The 19,156-nt window shown below is 37.8% G+C and overlaps 1 protein-coding gene across 2 annotated transcripts in view; it reads left to right on the top strand.

Annotated features, from left to right (window-relative positions):
• Positions 1 to 19,156, top strand: part of exoc6b (exocyst complex component 6B) — a 111,789-nt gene that overhangs the window by 44,285 nt on the left and 48,348 nt on the right. For both annotated transcript variants that reach the window (XM_051898696.1, XM_051898697.1), the window contains exons 9-16: positions 3,032 to 3,115; positions 4,917 to 4,963; positions 5,536 to 5,656; positions 6,874 to 6,945; positions 7,393 to 7,490; positions 8,429 to 8,534; positions 9,995 to 10,104; positions 18,901 to 19,012. In XM_051898696.1, coding sequence (XP_051754656.1) covers positions 3,032 to 3,115; positions 4,917 to 4,963; positions 5,536 to 5,656; positions 6,874 to 6,945; positions 7,393 to 7,490; positions 8,429 to 8,534; positions 9,995 to 10,104; positions 18,901 to 19,012 — 750 coding nt within the window. The remainder of the gene's footprint in view (positions 1 to 3,031; positions 3,116 to 4,916; positions 4,964 to 5,535; positions 5,657 to 6,873; positions 6,946 to 7,392; positions 7,491 to 8,428; positions 8,535 to 9,994; positions 10,105 to 18,900; positions 19,013 to 19,156) is intronic.

Genomic DNA, 19,156 nt, shown 5'->3' on the forward strand with positions numbered 1-19,156 from the left:
ATTTGTAATGTTATGAAAAATTTCTATTTTAAATAAATGCTGTTCGTTTGAACTGCATGTTCATCAAAGAATCCTGAAATAAATGTCACGTTTTTCTAAAAAAAATATTAAGCCACTGTTTTCAACATTTGATAATAATAAGAATTTTTTCTTAAGTACCAAATCAGCATATTAGAATGATTTCTGAAGGATCATGTGACATTGAAGACTGGAGTAATGATGCTAAAAATGTAGCTTTGCCACTACAGAAATAAATTACATTTTTAAATAAACTAAAATAAAAAGTTGTAATAATATTTTACAATAGTGTTTTTAACTGTATTTTGATAAATGCTGCCTTGGTGAGCATCTTTCAAAAACATTTTAAAAGATCTTACTGACCCAAACTTTTGAACAGTAGTGTAAAATGGTCATAGATCTATTCTATTCTATTCTATTCTATTCTATTCTATTCATAATAATAATAAACATACATGGAATGCAGCTCAAAGTGCTTCACGAGCATAAAAACAAATATTTGCAATACAATTTCACACAATATTAATATAAACATATTTGAAAAACAACTATAAAAGGTTCACAAGGTAAAATAAAGAGATTGGCAATACAATTTCACACGATGTCAATATAAAAATACTCAAAAGCAACTATAAAAGGATCACAAAGTAAAATAAAAACAAAAACGTATTCTATTCTATTCTATTATTGGCTTTCTTTTCCTATTACTCTCCTGTTCTGACTTCCAGCTCAAACTCCTCCTCTTTACTCCTGATGGAACTCGAAGTCTGAACAGTGTCTGGGTTTTCTGACAGTTCTGGTCTGTGTTCAGATCAGTAAAAAAAACCAGCCAGCTGCAGCGGGAAACCCTTGAGAAGGAGAACCACAGAACAGGCCTCCATCCTACTTCTCTGACCCAGTGAACCACACTCAGGCATCTGAGGCACTAGACCTTTGGTTAGGGAAGTTCAGCTGAACTTTAGCGTGAATCTTTCCACGATAGTTGATGTTGGCACTGTTCTCCTTTTGATTTTGACTGTTTAGGTTAAGGAACATCTATATGAGATGAAGCGTTTGGACACGATTAACTGGGTTTAGACTGCAGTTGGTAGACCTGCTCTTCTCAGTCTAGTAACCGCACAAGAGTTTGTATAGCCAACAGGATGGACACACTCAGTTAAATTCCCTTCACACAGAACACAGCATCCTTCTCTAACATCCTTTTTTCCTTCTCCAAAATTTCTTTTTAAGGATTCTGAGGTAATATACATCCTGCTCCAAAGAGTCTGTGTCATCAATGACTGTATATCATGCAAGAGTCATTTTGCCCCACTGTGGACTGTTCAGTTTTGGGGAAGCTACAGCTTGTCAAACTGTGAGCTGCTCATAATTTAAAGCAAGTGGTTATGAACCATTAAATCCATTAAAAAAAACAAAAAAAAAAAACATTTTCGTTTAATCCAAGTTGATGAATGAACCAACTTACTAAAATGAATCAGACTTCCCAACACTTTTTGTGAGAGAGAAGGGTTTTTGTGTGTGTGTGTGTCGTTGCACTTAGTGTTAAGCAAGTTACTTTCTTAGTATAGTTTCTTTTTGTGTTCCTCACTGATTTGTTCCAGCTTCTGTCTTTCATTGTACTCTGAAGGCCTTTGTGGTCAAAGCAGACTATCTGTTTAATCCCTGCTGTTATTAAAGGTTTAAGATTGTTCTGAAGTAATTTGAAATTTGTATAATGCTTTTCTATTTCTGTGCCTGCTTTTTTTTTCTCCTTCAATTCTTATTTCTCAAACCTTGTTTTTCCCCACACATCATTACATCTGGGTGGTCTTGGGGTGGCGTAGCCTAGTTGTAAACTATTTGGGCTTGGTAACCGAATGATCGCAAGTTCAAACCTTCAAGTGTTTCAGTATCACAGTATCACTATTGTGCCCTTATGCTGTAAATCGCTGTAGATTGAAGCATTAGCTAAATGACAAAGTTGTAGTAGCCAAGTGAGCTTTCATTAAAGAGAACAGTTGAGTCATCATAAACTCACCGATATGAAGGCCTATCCAAAGCTTGGACAGCTGGATTGTAATGCACTCTTTTGGCCGAAATTGAAGTTAGCGTTGCATGTATCCTGCATTGTGATTAGAATTGAGTGGGGAATTGATAGTGGACTTCAGAGGGGTACAACGGGTGGAAGGTCCAAATTGCAGTTTCAGTGCAGCTTCAAAGGGCTCTACGCAATCCCAGATGAGGAATAAGGCTCTTATCTAGCAAAACGATTGGTCATTTTCTAAAAAAATAAATAAAAAAGTTTATACTTTTTAACCACAAATGCTCATCTTGCACTGCTCTGCGATCTGCCAAAGCATGATGTAATCACGTTAGAAAGTTCATGCATGATCTCACTACATCTGAAACAGGGCTTATATCTCACTTTTGTAATTTATGAACTGGTTCTGTGTGGTCAAGTCTTGTACTGTTGTATTATCCTTTTAGGATAAGTGCCAGAGGCACTTGACCGGGAGTAGTGATAAGTCCTACCGTACTGCCACTGTTTTCTGTCTTTATCTCTGTCTCTCTGTGCATTTCTGTGTTGCACTTTTTTTCTAACTGGGACTTGTGTGCATGTGTTGGTGTCATGCCCTCATAGACTTTGATAGCCGTCTGTGTGAGGTGGACAGGAACTGCACTCTGGGACTCTGGGAAAAAGATCAAGTCTTTAAGCGCTGAATGAGGGCCTTTGTTTTTAGACCACAATCCTCTGCTGCACTGTATTCTGAGTTGTACTATGAGATTAGAAGAGAGAGTACCTGATATGCTCTTTTTTAGCTCTGTCTTTACAAGTGGAAATCTGTTTTCCTGTGTCAACTGCTTCTGTCAGTCATCACCTTGCCTTTCTTGTTTCTCATGCCGGTCATCTTGAACTTTTTTGTTGTAAATACAAGTCTTAAATGACTGATGCTCATCGGTCACAGAGCTGTTCACACAAATTGAGAGCCATATTCTCACTAAGGTGCTTAGAATGTGTATCTGCTTTACCCAGGGTGACCGGGACACGTTTGAGAACTACTACAGGAAGCAGCGGCGGAAACAGGCCAGACTTGTGCTGCAGCCTCACTCTAACATGGTACGCCCTCACACAGCCTGAGCACATCCCTTGTATGACTGTCTGTCTGACACCCTCCAATCATATTCACTGCACCACCCCAATCACTAACATCACCTGACATAAACTCTCAGAAACTGTGAGGTAAGTTATTAGCGCTACATAACATACAGGTTTATTCTTAGTATGGATGCATACAAGGAAATTGACACCAGGGTATAGTTAATTTAGGGCCTCAATTCATAAGGGGACCTCTAGTGTAGAGGTGTTCATATACAGTTTTCATTGGCTTGAACAACGATTGGAAAATTGTTGAACCATCGTTCCAGTTAAAATGTAGCTCAGTTGTTCAATACTTTCATTTTCCTTACAGCAGAGCTGAATTGGACATATTTTCCATATTTCATTATTTTCATTTTTTTTAAACTGCTCTTAAAGGGTTAATTCACCCAAAAATGAAATTTCTGTCATTAAGTACTCACCCTCATGTCGTCCCAAACCCGCAAGACCTTCGTTCATCTTCAGAACACAAATTAAGATATTTTTGATGAAATTCGAGGGTTTCTGAACTACACATTGGCAGCAATGCTGTTGCACCTTTTGAGGTCCAGAAAGGTATTAAAGATATCGTTAAAATAGTCAGCGTGACTACAGTGGTTCAACTTTAATGTTATGAAGCGACAAGAATACTTTTTGTGCGCAAAAACAAAACAAAAATAACGACTTTGTTTAACAATTTGAACTGTTGTCATATGCAGTTGACGTAGTGAACGCAGTGCAGGCTTCCGTGTTCTATGTCCAAACGCCGGCTCAGTATTGGCCAACGCTGTTCACGTGAGCAGCATGACGCATGCGTGTAATGCTGACGCAGGAGCCGGCCAATAATGGAGCCTGCACTGCATTTACTACGTCAGCTGCGTATGACAACAGTTCAAATTGTTCACAACATGAAGGTTGAACCACTGTAGTCGCGTTGACTATTTTAACGATGTCTTTAATACCTTTCTGGACCTCAAAAGGTGCAATGATGTTCCTGCCAATGTGTGGTTCAGATACCCTTGAATTTCATCCCTTGAAATATCTTAATTTCTGTTCCGAAGATGAATGGAGGTCTTATGGGTTTGGGACGACATGAGGGTGAGTACTTAATGAAAGAAATTTCATTTTTGGGTGAACTAACCCTTTAATGTTGATGTCATTACAAAATACTTAAGGTATGCACGACCGTTCAAAAGACTGGGGTTAGTAAGATTGTTTTGTTTAAAGAAATTCATGCTTTTATTGAGCAAGGACAAATATTAATTGATCAAACTGCAAGTAAAGACATGTTTAATGTTACAAAAGACTTCTGTTTCAAATAAATGCTGTTCTTTTGAACTTTCTTTTCAAAGAATCCTAATAGAAATATATTTTATGCTGAAAATTAAAAATTAGATTTTAAAATAAATTAAAATGGAAAAAAAGTTCTGTTTTACTGTGTTTTGATGAAATGTATCTGTGAGCATAAGAGATTTCTTTCAAAAACATAAAAAAAAATCTTACCAACCCCAAACTTTTGACGTGTAGTGTATATTAAAGTGTTGAAGACCTTTGCTGTGATTTGTACAGGTATGTTGTTATTTGATCAAAAATATGACTTATTATTGAGGTAGAGGTAACATTCTTTTTTTTAAAGAAATAATGAATTATGAAGCAAATGAAATAGAAATGTTTTGGGTTGAAATCTAGTTTATTTCATGAAAAATAATAAAAAACTGTAATAGTAGACTGCTCAATTGACTGATGTTCATAAACACTCCTCCCTCTCTCCTGTGGTCTCCAGCATGAAACGTTAGAGGGATACAGGCGCTACTTCAATCAAATTGTTGGGTAAGTGCAGTGCACATTTTATTTTGAATGGCCAAATTAACTGAAAAGCAATTATATATGCTTACAACATTAATTTCAAATATAGGAGAGAATTAAAACAGCTCAATCCTTTTTTGGCTCAGCGTTCAGATCCTCCCTTTAGCCAAATGCTCCCCTTCCTCTGGCCCTTCCTGATTCTCCATCCCAGTGCTGCCGAAAAACTCTCTGAGCTTTAGAATTTATGGTTCTGGAGATGTGGAGTGGCAGATTGGTGTTATTTCGAGTGTCTGAATGGGAATATCGGGAAGACTGGTGTCTGGAATGGAGGCTTTTGCAAACATCCTAAAAGACACAAAAAAGTCTCAGGGCACTCACGCAGTGGGGATGTCTGGGATTTTTTGGGAATTTTGCTGGTCTGTTTGATGACTCTTATTCCTTTGAGTGCTAGAAAGCCTTAGTGTGACCATTTGGGATATTATTGATTTACTGTAATGAAATGTTTTCATATAATGTCAAGGACTCACTGTTTCTTTTTTATACCTTCTCCAACATTCATTGATTTGTTTCTGTATTTCTTTGTATATGTCCTGTAGATTTTTTGTAGTGGAGGACCACATCTTGCACACCACGCAGGGCCTGGTAAACAGGGCTTATGTAGAAGAATTGTGGGAGCTGGCTCTTTCGAAGACTATTGCAGCCTTGCGTACTCATTCAGTATGTCTGCACACTACACACTCAACACACACACTCAACAGACAAGCAGTAAAGCTGTTCAGTCGAGGCATCAATTTGAAGGCCAACCTGGAAGGCTAATTCATCATGACTTCTCTCTGGAATTTGTGATGGATTTTTAGGATAGTGATTTTTCTAGTACAATTAGGTGCTTCTCATTACTTGAAGACACTGTGCTTTCACATTTCGTTGTACAACATAGACTACCGTTCAAAAGTTTGCAGTCGGTAAGATTTTTTTAAATGTTTTTGATAGACATCTTTTATGCTCACCAAGGCAGCATTTACTTATTAAAAAATGCAGTAAAAACAGTAATATTGTGAAATATTCTTACAATTTATAATAACTAGGGCTGGATTCACAAAACAAAATGAAAATTATCTCATAATTTACTCACGCTCAAGCCATCCTAGGTGTTTATGACTTTCTTTTTTCAATCAAACACAATTGGAGTTATATTAAAAATATTCTGGCTCTTACAAGCTTTATTATGGGAGTGAATAGTAACTGAGATTTTGAAGTAAAAAAAAAGCACATTCATCCATCATAAAAGTAATCCATACTGCTCCAGGGGGTTAATAAAGGCCTTCTGAAGCAATGCATTTTTTATAAGAAAAATATCCATATTTAGTACATGAACTAACAATGAACAAAACAGTATTTATTAATCTTTGTTAATGTTAATCAAAATAATTGTTCATTGTTTGTTCATGTTAGTTAATACATTAACTAATGTTAACAAATGAGACCTTATTGTAAAGTGTTTCCATCAGTTTTTATCATTTTTCTGCACCCTTGATGAATAAAAGTAATAATTTCTCCCCCACCCATAAGAATCTACTGACTCCAACTTTTAAATGTTGTGTAAATTGCCTCAAATGTGAAGTTTAAAACAGTGTTCCTGCAAATAAAAACAGCTGTCCGTGTAAATGAACTTGCATCCTTGTGGTTGTTGTTGTCAATTTGTAGTTAGTTACAGATCTTATTTTACTTCTGAATTGAAAACACTTTTCTAAAACCTATTAAAATTCTGAGAGAACCTGTAATTTAAAAAAAAAAATCTCCTCTGGTGTTTAGGACTACAAACAGCTCTACTGCCAGAAATATATCTTCTTTTCTAGCATTTATACAAAGTAATCTATGTGCTTTCCTCCTTCTGCTTCTGCTGTAATCCATCATTCTCTCTTATGTCTCCGTAGTCTTATTGCACTGATCCAGACCTGATTTTAGATCTGAAGAATCTCATAGTGCTGTTTGCAGACACACTGCAGGTGAGATTGGATAGTACCAGACCATCAAGACAGCTGTTGTGCTTATGTTTATATGGGTAACGTTTAAGAACTAGGGGTGTCAAATGATTTGATTCATTTTTTAAATCAAGTAAATAATCACATATAACAATGGTTTTTGTGAAAAGTAAATATAAAGACAATATTGTGACAATTGTACAGTACACTGCAATGCAGTGTCAAGTTAAAAGTAATATGTCTTGAGATCACTGCATTCTCATTGTCTTTGACTACAAGAATGTGTTCTGTGTAAATGGCAAAAAACATAAATACATTTAGGTACGTTTTCAAGATTAAATGCGTAAAAAGTTGTGAAATGTAAATGGTAAACACCATTTCATCCTGATTTCTGCTGAAGTTGCATGCATTGCTTCCTTTTTAACTGAGATGGGTATTATCCACCCCCTCCTCCCCTCTTTCTCTCTGCAGCGTTATGGTTTTCCAGTAAACCAGTTGTTTGACATGTTGCTGGAGATGAGGGATCAATATGGGGAGATACTGCTGAAAAAGTGGAACCAGTCCTTCAGGTGCTTTTTCTTTTTCTCTCTCTCCCTTTTTTCTGTTTTCTTCATCTCGATCCCTTGGTTCGTCATTTGAGTAAGGGTAATGATGATTTGGTTATCACCTTATGACCCTTGAGAAATCCATACTGAAGGAATTACACTAATAGGGTTATGCTCAAATGTAAGGTGCATTCTACTTAAATCAGATTATGTTTACTGTACGTCATTTGTTCTGTTCTGCAATTCAATACTCGGTAACTAAACATCCATTTTTTTATGAAATATGCATTTTTAATGTCCTGTATCAAAGTACCATTTAAGGAAATTGCCTGAATCTGATACCTGTAGTGCTCAGAGATTTATGTTTGCAGAGGCTGTGGATTACAGGACAGTTGAAGGACAGGGAAATTTTGTCAGGCCAAACTATTAAACTAAAATCACTGATCAAATTACACCCATATGACAAAATCATATTGCTTGAAGGACAAATATTTTCTTCTTTTTTGTGTGCTGGGGTTCCTTTAAAGAGCATTTAATCCAAAAAATGTCAATTCATTGTTGAAAAAAATGTTAACGCTCCTTGGAGGGGGATAGTTACGATTTGTTCTGCTTAATCTTGAGAGCAGATGACATGGAAAGGTTGTTGTAACCTTGCTGGAGTCGTTTTTCGATCCCTGTCAGAGACACTTGACTCACTCCATAAAAGAATGATGCTCTAGAGTCTTTGAATGGCTCAAAATGTCATTACTGTGGGAACAGGCATTCGAGGAGATGTGTTGTGTCTGTTAGCCTTGACTGAGTTACACAAATACACACGCAGACAGACACACTGCTCATGAGTCCCGTAAATAGTTTTTAGATTATTTAGTCATCTTAAATATCCTGCTGTTGTTTATGATCAGCTGATCTGTGAAGTCAGGGCTTTTTCCCTCACACTTACTCACACTTATTCTGTTGATTAGGCAAATCTTGGATCAGGACAACTACAGCCCCATTCCCGTGGCATCCCCTGAGGAGTACCAGCGGATCGCAGGCCAATTCCCCTTCCAGGATCCAGAGCTCGACAAGGTGAGCATTAGGCACATAAGAAAGCTTTTATCCTAGAGATTTTTCTCACAGATTCCCTCAGTTACACACCCTCCAGTCTCCACAAAGACATAAATATCCTCCTGCTGTCCAAGAAGTTGATTACTAACATGCGCATCCTCTGAAATACTTGAACTAAGCCATACATTTGAATTCTCCCATTGACGTCAACAAGAACTGCTGCCCAGTACTGTTGTAGTAATCAGAATCACAACAGTAATGCTACCATTCTTGGTGATGCATGCACTTGCAGCTGTTCTTTTTCATGCAAATAGGCTGCCTTTGTGTTTTCTTTATAAAGGGAAATTCCTGGTGTGCTCTGTCAACAGCATTTGCCCATATATTGTATTTCGAGCACAAATTTTGATTACATTAAAGGTAGGGTAGGCAATTTCAGAGCAGATAGCAATAGCAAGCTAGATTTGAAAGCATTAGATCCCACCCTCCTTTCAGAGCACTCTCCAAAGCCACGCCTCCTTCAAAACACATGAACGCCCAGAGTGCGCACAGCCAGAGCAGATTCAGCAAAGCATCATAGGAGACAGCATTAAATTACTTCATATCTCAACGCACATAAAATTACAATAATAATGTTACTTGTACCACTTAACTGCTGCAAATTCATTGCAGCGTTGATAGTGTTGACATAGAAACGCATAAATCCGGGGCTGAGGACGTGAACAGCTCAGAGTAGAAAGTCATGGGTTGCCGTCTCTAAATTACAGTTACGACATGGCATAAACGCGGCTGCTGTTTGTTTGCAGCACTCTGTGACTGTCTGTCTACAACTTTGCATAGCACTGATCACATGTAATGTCTGCGAGTAGGGTGTGCAGAGGTATAGAAAAATACATATGCTGACAGGCATGTAGGACATCGTATCGGTCTGAATGCAATGACTGGACGAACATTTTTTGGTCCTGAGACTTCCACGGATTATATACAGTATGTACATTTTTTTTTTTTTTTTTTTATATTTAGACCACTTCTATCATTGATTGCTATCAGGACGTGAAGAGAGTTTCAATCAGAATAACAAAAAGTGTTAAAAAAAGTCATTAAAAAAAGTCATTGCCTACCCTACCTTTAAAGCACTTACATTGGAAGTAAACAGTTCAAGGCAGCTGTTAAAATACATCCCAGGGTCTGTATTATAGAAATCTTAATAAACGTTTTATTTCTTAAATTTCCTTGGTTATTAAAGACATGTGATAGGATTTCGAGTTAGGATGTTTCTGTTATAAAGCCTCAGAACCAGAAGTGTCCACCTAGCAAAGTATTCCCACATCAAATGAATGATTTAGACAACTTTATAGCTCAAATAAACATTTAAAGAATAATTCAAGTACTTTAGTTCACATTGCTGACATTAAAACCCTCCAGAACACTTGCTATGTGTCATGTGATTTCTTTGTTTAATTTTTTTTTTTTTTTTTAAACAGATGCCTTTTCCGAAGAAGCTGCCATTTTCTGAATTTGTGCCTAAAGTGTACTCACAACTCAAAGAATTCATCTACGCTTGTTTGAAATACTCTGAGGACTTGCACCTTAGGTACGAGCGTGCAAACACACTTTAAACTGTTTCACACCTGCATATATAACCCCTCCGTCCAAATGTTCTCATTAGCAAATCATGCTGCCTGGATGCCAGGTTATATACCTATTTTTGAACTGCCTTTTTTTTTTACCTTTCATTCTTCTGTTATGAAATCACTGAACCTGCCCCATTGTCTTTGTCTATCCCCTAGAGTAGCCATTGAACCTCAGAGAGGAAGTTCCGTCTGCACCAAACAGTTTCTGTGTGTTTTCCTAATTAATTGCGTGCTTTGTGCTAGTGGGTGTTATTTCAAGGAATTTCTCCCAGTGTTGACTGATCTCTGGTCAGTTTATGAGTTCTTAGAATTACTGATGAGGTTGCCAGATGCGCTGAGCTGTTTAGTGTGGCCTACCCTGAATTCCCAGTCTGCAGACTGTTGGACAGAATAAACGGGTCTGTGAAATGGTGCTTCGGTATGATCTCCCTTTATGATATTTCTCAGAATAGAAGTCCATTTCACAAGTGTAGAAAACAAACAGTTGTGAAAACAGCACTTGTGGATTTCTCAATAAAAGACCTGCTTAGCAACCTGTTATATAATGTCAGTGAGTAAATTGAATTAAGGCAAGTTATTGCTCATGATATTTAGGATACCCTGTGTATTAACCTTTAAGTGATTTGCTCATCCCAATCAATTTGTGCTATGGAGATGAATGATGCCTCAAATAGTGTGGTGATTTTCGAAATGATCAGACTTAATTTTCTTTGTGAATGGACTTGAACCGGTGTAATCTAGTTATTCAGTTATCAGTTAAAGCCCTTTCACACCAAGAACAATATCTGTAACAATTACATTTTAAAAATGCTCTAACTCTTAAGAGGATAGTGGAGTCCACAATTATATCAGCACAGCCAGTCAAAATCCATCCAACTTTAAAGCATGCTCTGCAGTTACACTGCCAGATTTTTTTTTTTTTTTGTAAGAAATTAATACTTTTATTCAGCAAAGACACATGAAATTGATCAAATGTGACATTAAAGATGCTTATGTTACAAAAGATTTCTACTTTGAATAAATGCTGTTATTGAACTTTCCATTAATAAAAGAAATGATAATATAATGAAGACTGGAGTAATGGCTGCTGAAAATTTAGCTTTTCTATCACAGGAATAAATTACATTTTAAAATGCATTCAAATAGAAAACAGTTATTTTAAATTGTAATAATAGTTGACACTATTACAGTTTTTGCTGTATTTTTGATAAAAAAAAAAAATGCAGCCTTGGTAAACTTAAGATACTCAAAAACAGTAAAGAAATACATTTAAAAAATCTTACTGACCCCAAACTTTTGAACGATAAGTGTATGGTTAAAGAGCACCTAGAATAAACATAACATTTTTCGTCTGTTGGTGTGGACATGGCCATAAGCAGGGTTTGAAAGGTAGTAAGGTCTGGGGTGGGGTGTTAAGGCCTGTGCTATAACACCTATTTGTTATAATGCACTAATTATATTTCGTCAGACTCTTTTTTTTTTGCCATTCGACATTTTGGCCCTGTTTAAACCTGGTATTAAGATGCTTTTTCGTTGACTGGATCACAAGTAGACGAGGGAGATACATACCCGTTTACACCTGATGTTTTAATCTGTCTCTTTTGTCCACTTTCAACTACTTCTGTTTTGATTTCTTCGAGGGGAGGGTCTATGGGTATATATAAGATTTTTCAATTCTTTCTATCTAATGGATGAAATAAGGTTGTACAATTTACATATGAATGCGCACAGAGACGAAGGAAAACATGTGGAGAGCATCAGCTTTCATTTCTGCTCTGAAAGCCGCAAGACCACGCCGAACGCGGTGAGTGTGTGTTAGAAATCAGGAATGGTGAGAGAACATTGTGTTCTTGGTTCTTGGTGCGTTTTTCGTCTTCAAACCAAACTTGGGTCTTCAGTCGACAGTTTAAAACCCGTCTGGCTTATGTGCTTCCCATAATGATTACGCATTAGGTCAGTAGGCGGAGAGTAGGCGGTCTTCTGTGGCTGTTCGAACACATGAGCGTGTACACTACGAAAGCAATCCGGTCGAATGAGTTTTCAACTACCTCTGGAAGTGGTCAAAAGTGGACAAGCTAAAAATGTTTTAGACCCCGTTTACACCTGTATTTAGCAGGTGGAAAGGGTACACTTCCTCTGTTCTGTCTGTTTTGGGGAGTGGTACATTATTTAATTAGACCTTATTTATAATAGGGTTTTTATTAAAAAGCATTGCTGTATATGGATGATTTGATAAGTAATAAGAACTTTGTATGTGCTCTTACAGTATGAATTATTTTAGCATGACTTTGTGAAAGGTTAACTACTTAACTGAATGAAATAGCACATAGCTTCCTGGTATCCTGTCACCAATAACCTGCCCACGCTGTGTATGGGCCTTTTTTGGCTGCACCCGCGCCCTCACTCACAACTCTCTCTCAATCCCTGTTCACGCCGCCAGCGTCTTGCAGCGACATGAATCACTCTGAGCTTTTCAAAACATTCGTCACCGAAATTCCGCGAACAAACAGACATACGTGCACAACTCCGTTGCTGCCCCAGAAAAACAAACTGCATCCACTGTTCCCTTAACGCAGGCTTCTTTGGGAAGCTGAAAAAGGTTAATTTTCCCTCACATCCAAAAACACACTTCTTTGGTGACATTGTTGAAAAATCTCTTGGCTTCCGTAACCCGAACGAAGTGTGTTGATGGGCGTGCTCTTGCTCTCACTCTAGGTGATGTGTGTGCGTGCTTAACAGGGAGAAGTGCCTATACAAGGAATTCTGCTCTTTATTATGTAATACAGGGCCATACTTGAAAAAAAGCTTTCCAAAACTTATCCGAATCTGGAAGGAGTGTATTTGGCACAGAAATACTGTCATACGTCCAACTCGCGTTTTGAAACTTTGGCCATGTTTAGCATGGGAATGCAACTCTTTAACAGTGTAAATAAGTCAGAATGCATGAAATAGCATTAGACCCCCTTTAATAGGTCTGGACGATTAATCGGAAAGTAATCGAAACGAAATTCAGAACCTCTAACCGACGTAATTTTCCCATGTCGGTTATTTCGTTTTTTTAATCCAGTTAATACTTCCCATTTAAAAACATACTACCATGTGTATAGCCGTGTGACTTCACCCTGTCCAGTCAACACGCAGGTGAACGCAGAGTCAACACACAGAGACGGTCCGCGAGCAGTGAGCCTTGCGTCTTCACTAAACTTTGTCAGTTGTATGTGTTTTAAGGTTTGCCAGTTTAGACATTAAAGCGATTTAGACGATCGGATGTGTATTATTATATCGAGCTACCGTGCTCGCGCAGCCTCATTGTGGCACGAACACTCATACAAAGGTTAGCTGCACAAAACGTGACGATCACGCGCACTGAGGAGCAGAAACTAGTTGTCAGCGCTGTTCTGTGATTTATCACTAAAGTAGCTTAGAAACTCAAAAGTTATTATAGCATATATTTTTCTGCTTTTGAAGTAACTATTTACAACCAACAGCTTCACAATTAATAGAGAGTTGGTATGACTAATTCACACACGCAATCGCTCTCATTACGTATTGGGTATTGGTACTGTCTTTATCTGATTTACAGCAAGCAGAAATCTGTAAGAAATGTTATGAACCATAGATAAAATAACTGCTGAAAGTGAGCTGTCATGTCAGAGCACTCTTTCAAAAGGAAAAAATATCCCACCTTTAATAGTCAAGCAAATTTACAGTACAAACCTTGTAAGTGAACTATGAGGGCAAAAAAAAAAAAAAAAAACTGTTCATTTGTTAATCGTAATCGAAGTAAAATGGTCAATTAATCAAGGTTTTGATTTTAGGTCATAATCATCCAGCCCTACCCTTTAAGTTCAGCTTACTACAATCAAATTTTTAGTTCACACAACTTTTTTCTATTAAGTACAATGAACTTTCATTATTATTTGAGTAAAACGAATTACAGTGCAATATTTTTGTCCATAGTGCACCTTAAAATATAGTAATAAAATATAGTGATTCCCCCCTCCCCCCCAAACATAAAGTACCTTATCTTAAGTAAGTGCCTTACTCAAGCAGGTTTCATTGCTGGGTCACCTCTGTTTATGATCAAACCTTTGACCTTTTGTATTAAAATCTTTAAGCATTCATCTCCTAACCACCCCTTAACCTCAGTCACGTTGTGTTGCGAACTGATATCTCATCCCTTCTCCTAATCTCCTGAACGGAACAGTAGGTCAAGGGGTCGAGGCTAAAGGTCACTGTCTGTAGAACTATCGTTGGCATTTCCGTCTACCTCCTTCTGATTGAGCTATGTACTAAGACAAGTCCTCTCAGTTGTGATCGTTTGAAGTTCCCTGTCTCTGGCTCTTTCTTTGAGCACCTCGTCAGGTCTGGTTACTTTAGAAGCGGATGTTTCTGTTGGGTATCCTAATCCTTGTGTGTATGTTTGTGTAGTTGGTTTACTGAGAAAATGAGGGAACAGGGCAGAGAACACGTAGAAACCTGCATCCTACCAAATTACTACTCCATTATCATCATCATTAGTGATTAGTGTCTGAGACACTGTCTAGCCAACCAGACACTCTTAACAGTGTTGCCTGTAGAGTGGTCCGATAGAAGATGCCCATTATAACAGTAGAAAAGACTTAAGTGAATGTATTTCCCGGCTCATTGGCTTAATTTCAAGCAATGATTGCCTGTCCAGTACTACCTGTGCTGTGAAAGTATTGTTTTTGGAGATACATTCTACAATCATTGCAAGAATGACTTTAAATGAGCAATAATACCTTTTTCCTGTCTGACGGAGTCTGTGCGTGCTAAATTCTTCTAGACTGTCCAGATCCTGTAGAGAGTGTAGCCGCTCTGGACATTGAGGGTAACTGCTTGGTTTATGTCAGAGGTGTCAAAAGTATTTGGCCCAGTCCAGTCCCGCCTGCTGGATGATTTAAGGGAAAAAATATGCTAAAAGCATTTGTCTCTATTAAAAATATAAGTATTATTCTCATATATTATTATTATATTTTAGTGTTATTCTATTTTTAGTACAGCAGAGCAGATAAACTGAATTGGATGTGTTACATGTTAAAGCTTGCATTTGAAAGCAGTAGAACCTCCCTTTTAATTATGTACAGCATTTGGCACTGATGTTTGAATGTAATCTATATGTAAGTTTGTGATATGGACACAATCTTCAGCATTCACGCTGGTGAATAAAATTAGTAAATCATGTGCTCATCTACACACAGTAAGGTAGCATTTAGGTAGCATTCTGGTCCTGGATTATAAATTATACACTCTTGAATTAGGTGTAAAAAAATATACAGAACATAATCAAAAATAATAATTTATTACACAGTTCTCTAGAATGCTTGAATTTGTCTGATCAGTTTTGGCATTCTGCAGTCAAATATTTTTGTATCATGATCACTAACCATTATTCCTTACTTAGTGGTAAAATCCAAACATTGGCTTTTAAGCTCTTTGGGAATAGTACTCAAAAAGGAGCCTTTTTGGATTTAGCGTTTGTATTGTGTTTTAAAGGTGTCCGTGTCATATATAATACCGTAAAGTATGTATGTTGGCAGAGAAAGCTGTCTCACTTTTATTGGGACCCCTACCAAGACTTTGGCTACTCATTGCCTCTTCACATCCACCAGTCATGTCCTATGTGGTTTTCAGAACGTGGCCGGGTCCCCACGCTCAAATGTCAGTTAAAATTCAACAATAAACATTTGACTTCTTTTGGCCGGCTAACAGGAGTCTGTGCCTCGGCGTGTGGGGTCCAAGGGCTCCAGATCAAGCCAAAATCCCCCATACACACAGCTAATTTAAGAATACTGTCAAATTATGGCTCAACTCGCTGGATCTTTTCGTATTTGACATATTTGTAAAAATGGATCCCTATTAGCACAAGTTGCGATGGAGTAAGAGGGCAAGAGGCGGCCAGATGGTGTTCAGCCAGAGGTCTCAGATGATGGGGTCAGGATGCTGGGTATGTGTGTAGTGTATACACACATACCCAGGGTGTAGAGAGAAAAAAACCCCTGTTGCTATTGGAGACGGAAACCTATGATTGACACACCAAAGGAGCAAAGGAACAGCTCTGCATACTACCCAGACTAGTCCACCGGAGGCAATTAGTCTTTGTGGTCTCCCTCCACTAATATTGAGATGAGATGTGGTCAGAGGGGGAGGTAAAGGGCTCAAGTCCATGTGCAGGTGCCTGGAGACCAGACGTCAGGAATGTATGTGACTCCCCCAATGCATGTCCAGCGAACTTTAGACCTCACTCATGAGAGCCGCTTTACAAATGCGCATTTACCATATTAACCTGAAGTTACCCTTGAGTTAAAGCTAGCTGTAAAGTTACTCTTTGTGATGGTTGAATAGCTAATGAACATACATTCTGTGCTAACCGATTGGAGCCGTATCTGTCTCGCTTTCTTCTTCTGTTCAGTTTCTCTTTTTTTAAAATGAAGTTAATTGGACATTTTCAGTCTCCGTTGGTTCCCTTCTCATCTGTTTCTCTCAGATCATTGTTTATCAGACCAAACCCCCACCCCAATTTTCACTGAATAAGTGAGAGAGTTGAATGGATGAATAAATCAAACGTAAATGCCAGTAAAACGTCTGTGTTTAATCAGACTACAATTTCTCTTTCTGTATTGCAGCCCCCTCCCTCTTGAAATGAGGAATAGCCAGAGGCCTTTGGATTCATCCAGACACTGTCAGTTTCCAGATCGTCACAAAAGACCAATGCCTCGCTTTAAGTCCTCAATTTAAAGCCAGGCCTTTCTCTAGTTGAGGTTCGAAGCTATACAAGGAACATTTCCATATTGTAATGTTCAAGATCAGAGCTGTGTTATAGTATTCAACATACGTAAACTGATGACTGTAACCTAACATGCCTTTTGCTGAAATTTGAACAATATTTGAACAAAACCAACACTAAAAATATTTCAGAGTCATCATGAATTTGCAACAGCACAGATGATGCTATTATTTTAATCTGTATGTTGGTCTGTAAGCAACTTCTCATCATCTTGTGGTTGAATAGCACCTCCTTTTCTTCTCCTTTTCTTTTTTGTCCTCCATCTCTCTGCTCCGTTCGGCTTTCCTGTTGCCAAGTCAGCGGAGAGAGCTCCGAGTTTTTTCCCCCGCTGAGGAGAGGAACGTTTTTCAAATTCCTCCTCTGCTTTTCTCAGCACAACGAGAGACGATTTAGTAATTTGCAAGGAATGCGTTTGTTGCCCAGATCGAGGGGGAAAATTATTGCACCCTGGGCCTTGGCTCATATTGATGGACACATTTGAGACATATTGTCCTTTTCTTTCTTTTTACTCTCTTTTTAATTATTTGTGAACCAGTCTGTGGGGGGAAGTAGAGGAAGATGCAGCTGCAGCCGTACTAACGAGCACAGGACCGTTGGCTGAAAAAATTAGCCCCTTTACTCCTCCCTACCCCCATCGTTCTTCAATAAAACAGAAAAGAAGAATAAAGAAAAGCGATATCCCCCTTTTCCCCTTGTGTTGATTTAAACTGTAATATCTGTGTGTGGTTGTTCTTTGGTTTTTGGAACATGCGTTACTGAAACCCAGAGGGTGTTATTGGGCCCTGATGAGTGGTTTTAAATCCTGCCCATAGTCCATGTCTGTGAGTGTTCATGTGTGTAAAACTCTACATCTTAGAATCTGCATTTGTTTGGTTCCACTTTGTGCCTTTTTTCTCTCAGAGGAGGTGGAGTATCAAGGCTGTCAGTGCCATTGTTTTGTCTCAAGTTTATAAGTTTATAAAAGCTACTTAATTGTCTTAATTGAACTAAGGTCTAATCCTGGCTTAATCTAAACCGCTTCATAACATTAAGGTTGAACCACTGTAGTCACATTGACTATTTTAGCAATGTCTTTACTACCTTTCTGGACTTTAAAGGGTTAGTTCACCCAAAAATGAAATTTCTGTCATTAAGTACTCACCCTCATGTCGTTCCACACCCGTAAGACCTTAGTTCATCTTCGGAAAACAAATTAAGATATTTTTGATGAAATCCGAATATATGACTCGTCCATAGACAGCAATATAACCACCACTTTCAAGGTCCAGAAAGGTACTAAAGACATCGTTAAAACAGTCGACGTGACTGCAGTGGTTCAACCTTAATTTTATGAAGTGAAGAGAATACTTTTTGTGCGGAAAAAACAAAACGAGTCATATACTCGGATTTCATCAAAAATATCTTAATTTGTGTTCCGAAAATGAACGAAGGTCTTATGAGTTTGGAACAACATAAGGGCGAGTACTAAATGACAGAAATTTAATTTTTTTGTGGAATAAGTGATACATTTTTTTTCAGGATTCTTTGATAAATAGTAAATTCAAAAGAACATCATTTATTTGAAATGGAAAGCTTTTGTAACAGTATAAATGTCTTTATTGGTTTCCCGATCAATTTGCATTTTTGCTGAATAAAAGTTTTAATTTCTTAAAAAAAAAAAAAAAATAATAAATACTGACCCCAAACTTTTGAACAGTAGTGCATGTAATTTAAGGACACCTTAGACATGTTGCAGGTCAACTAAAAACTGAACAAAAAACGTGTATGTAAGATATTTTGTATCTGTATAAAAAAGGATATAAAGGATCTGGTGTGGGTGGGGCAAGACAACCCCATATCGGTACACATTGTCCCTCCAATCCTAAATATGTGGTTATGGATTTGCATTATAGACATAAATATGTGTGTTTATATTTGCATTTCTAATTAGATGAATTTTCATGTTCAGCTCCACAGAAATTGATGACATGATCCGTAAGTCTACAAATCTCCTGCTCACACGAACCCTTAGCCACTGCCTACAGTATGCCATAAAGAAGAAAAACGTTGGACTGGCAGAGGTGAGGTTCTTTTTTCCTTCTTTTTTTGTCTGTTTATTTGCCCACGTCCATGTTGTTCTTCACTGATGTCCTTTGCTGCCTCAGTATCACTCCAACCTCAACAGAGAGTCTCTGTCTGGACTCTCTGTTTTCAAGATGCTAGAC

The sequence above is a fragment of the Ctenopharyngodon idella genome, chromosome 7 (genome assembly GCF_019924925.1).
Source record: "Ctenopharyngodon idella isolate HZGC_01 chromosome 7, HZGC01, whole genome shotgun sequence".
NCBI classification, from domain to species: Eukaryota; Metazoa; Chordata; class Actinopteri; order Cypriniformes; family Xenocyprididae; genus Ctenopharyngodon; species Ctenopharyngodon idella.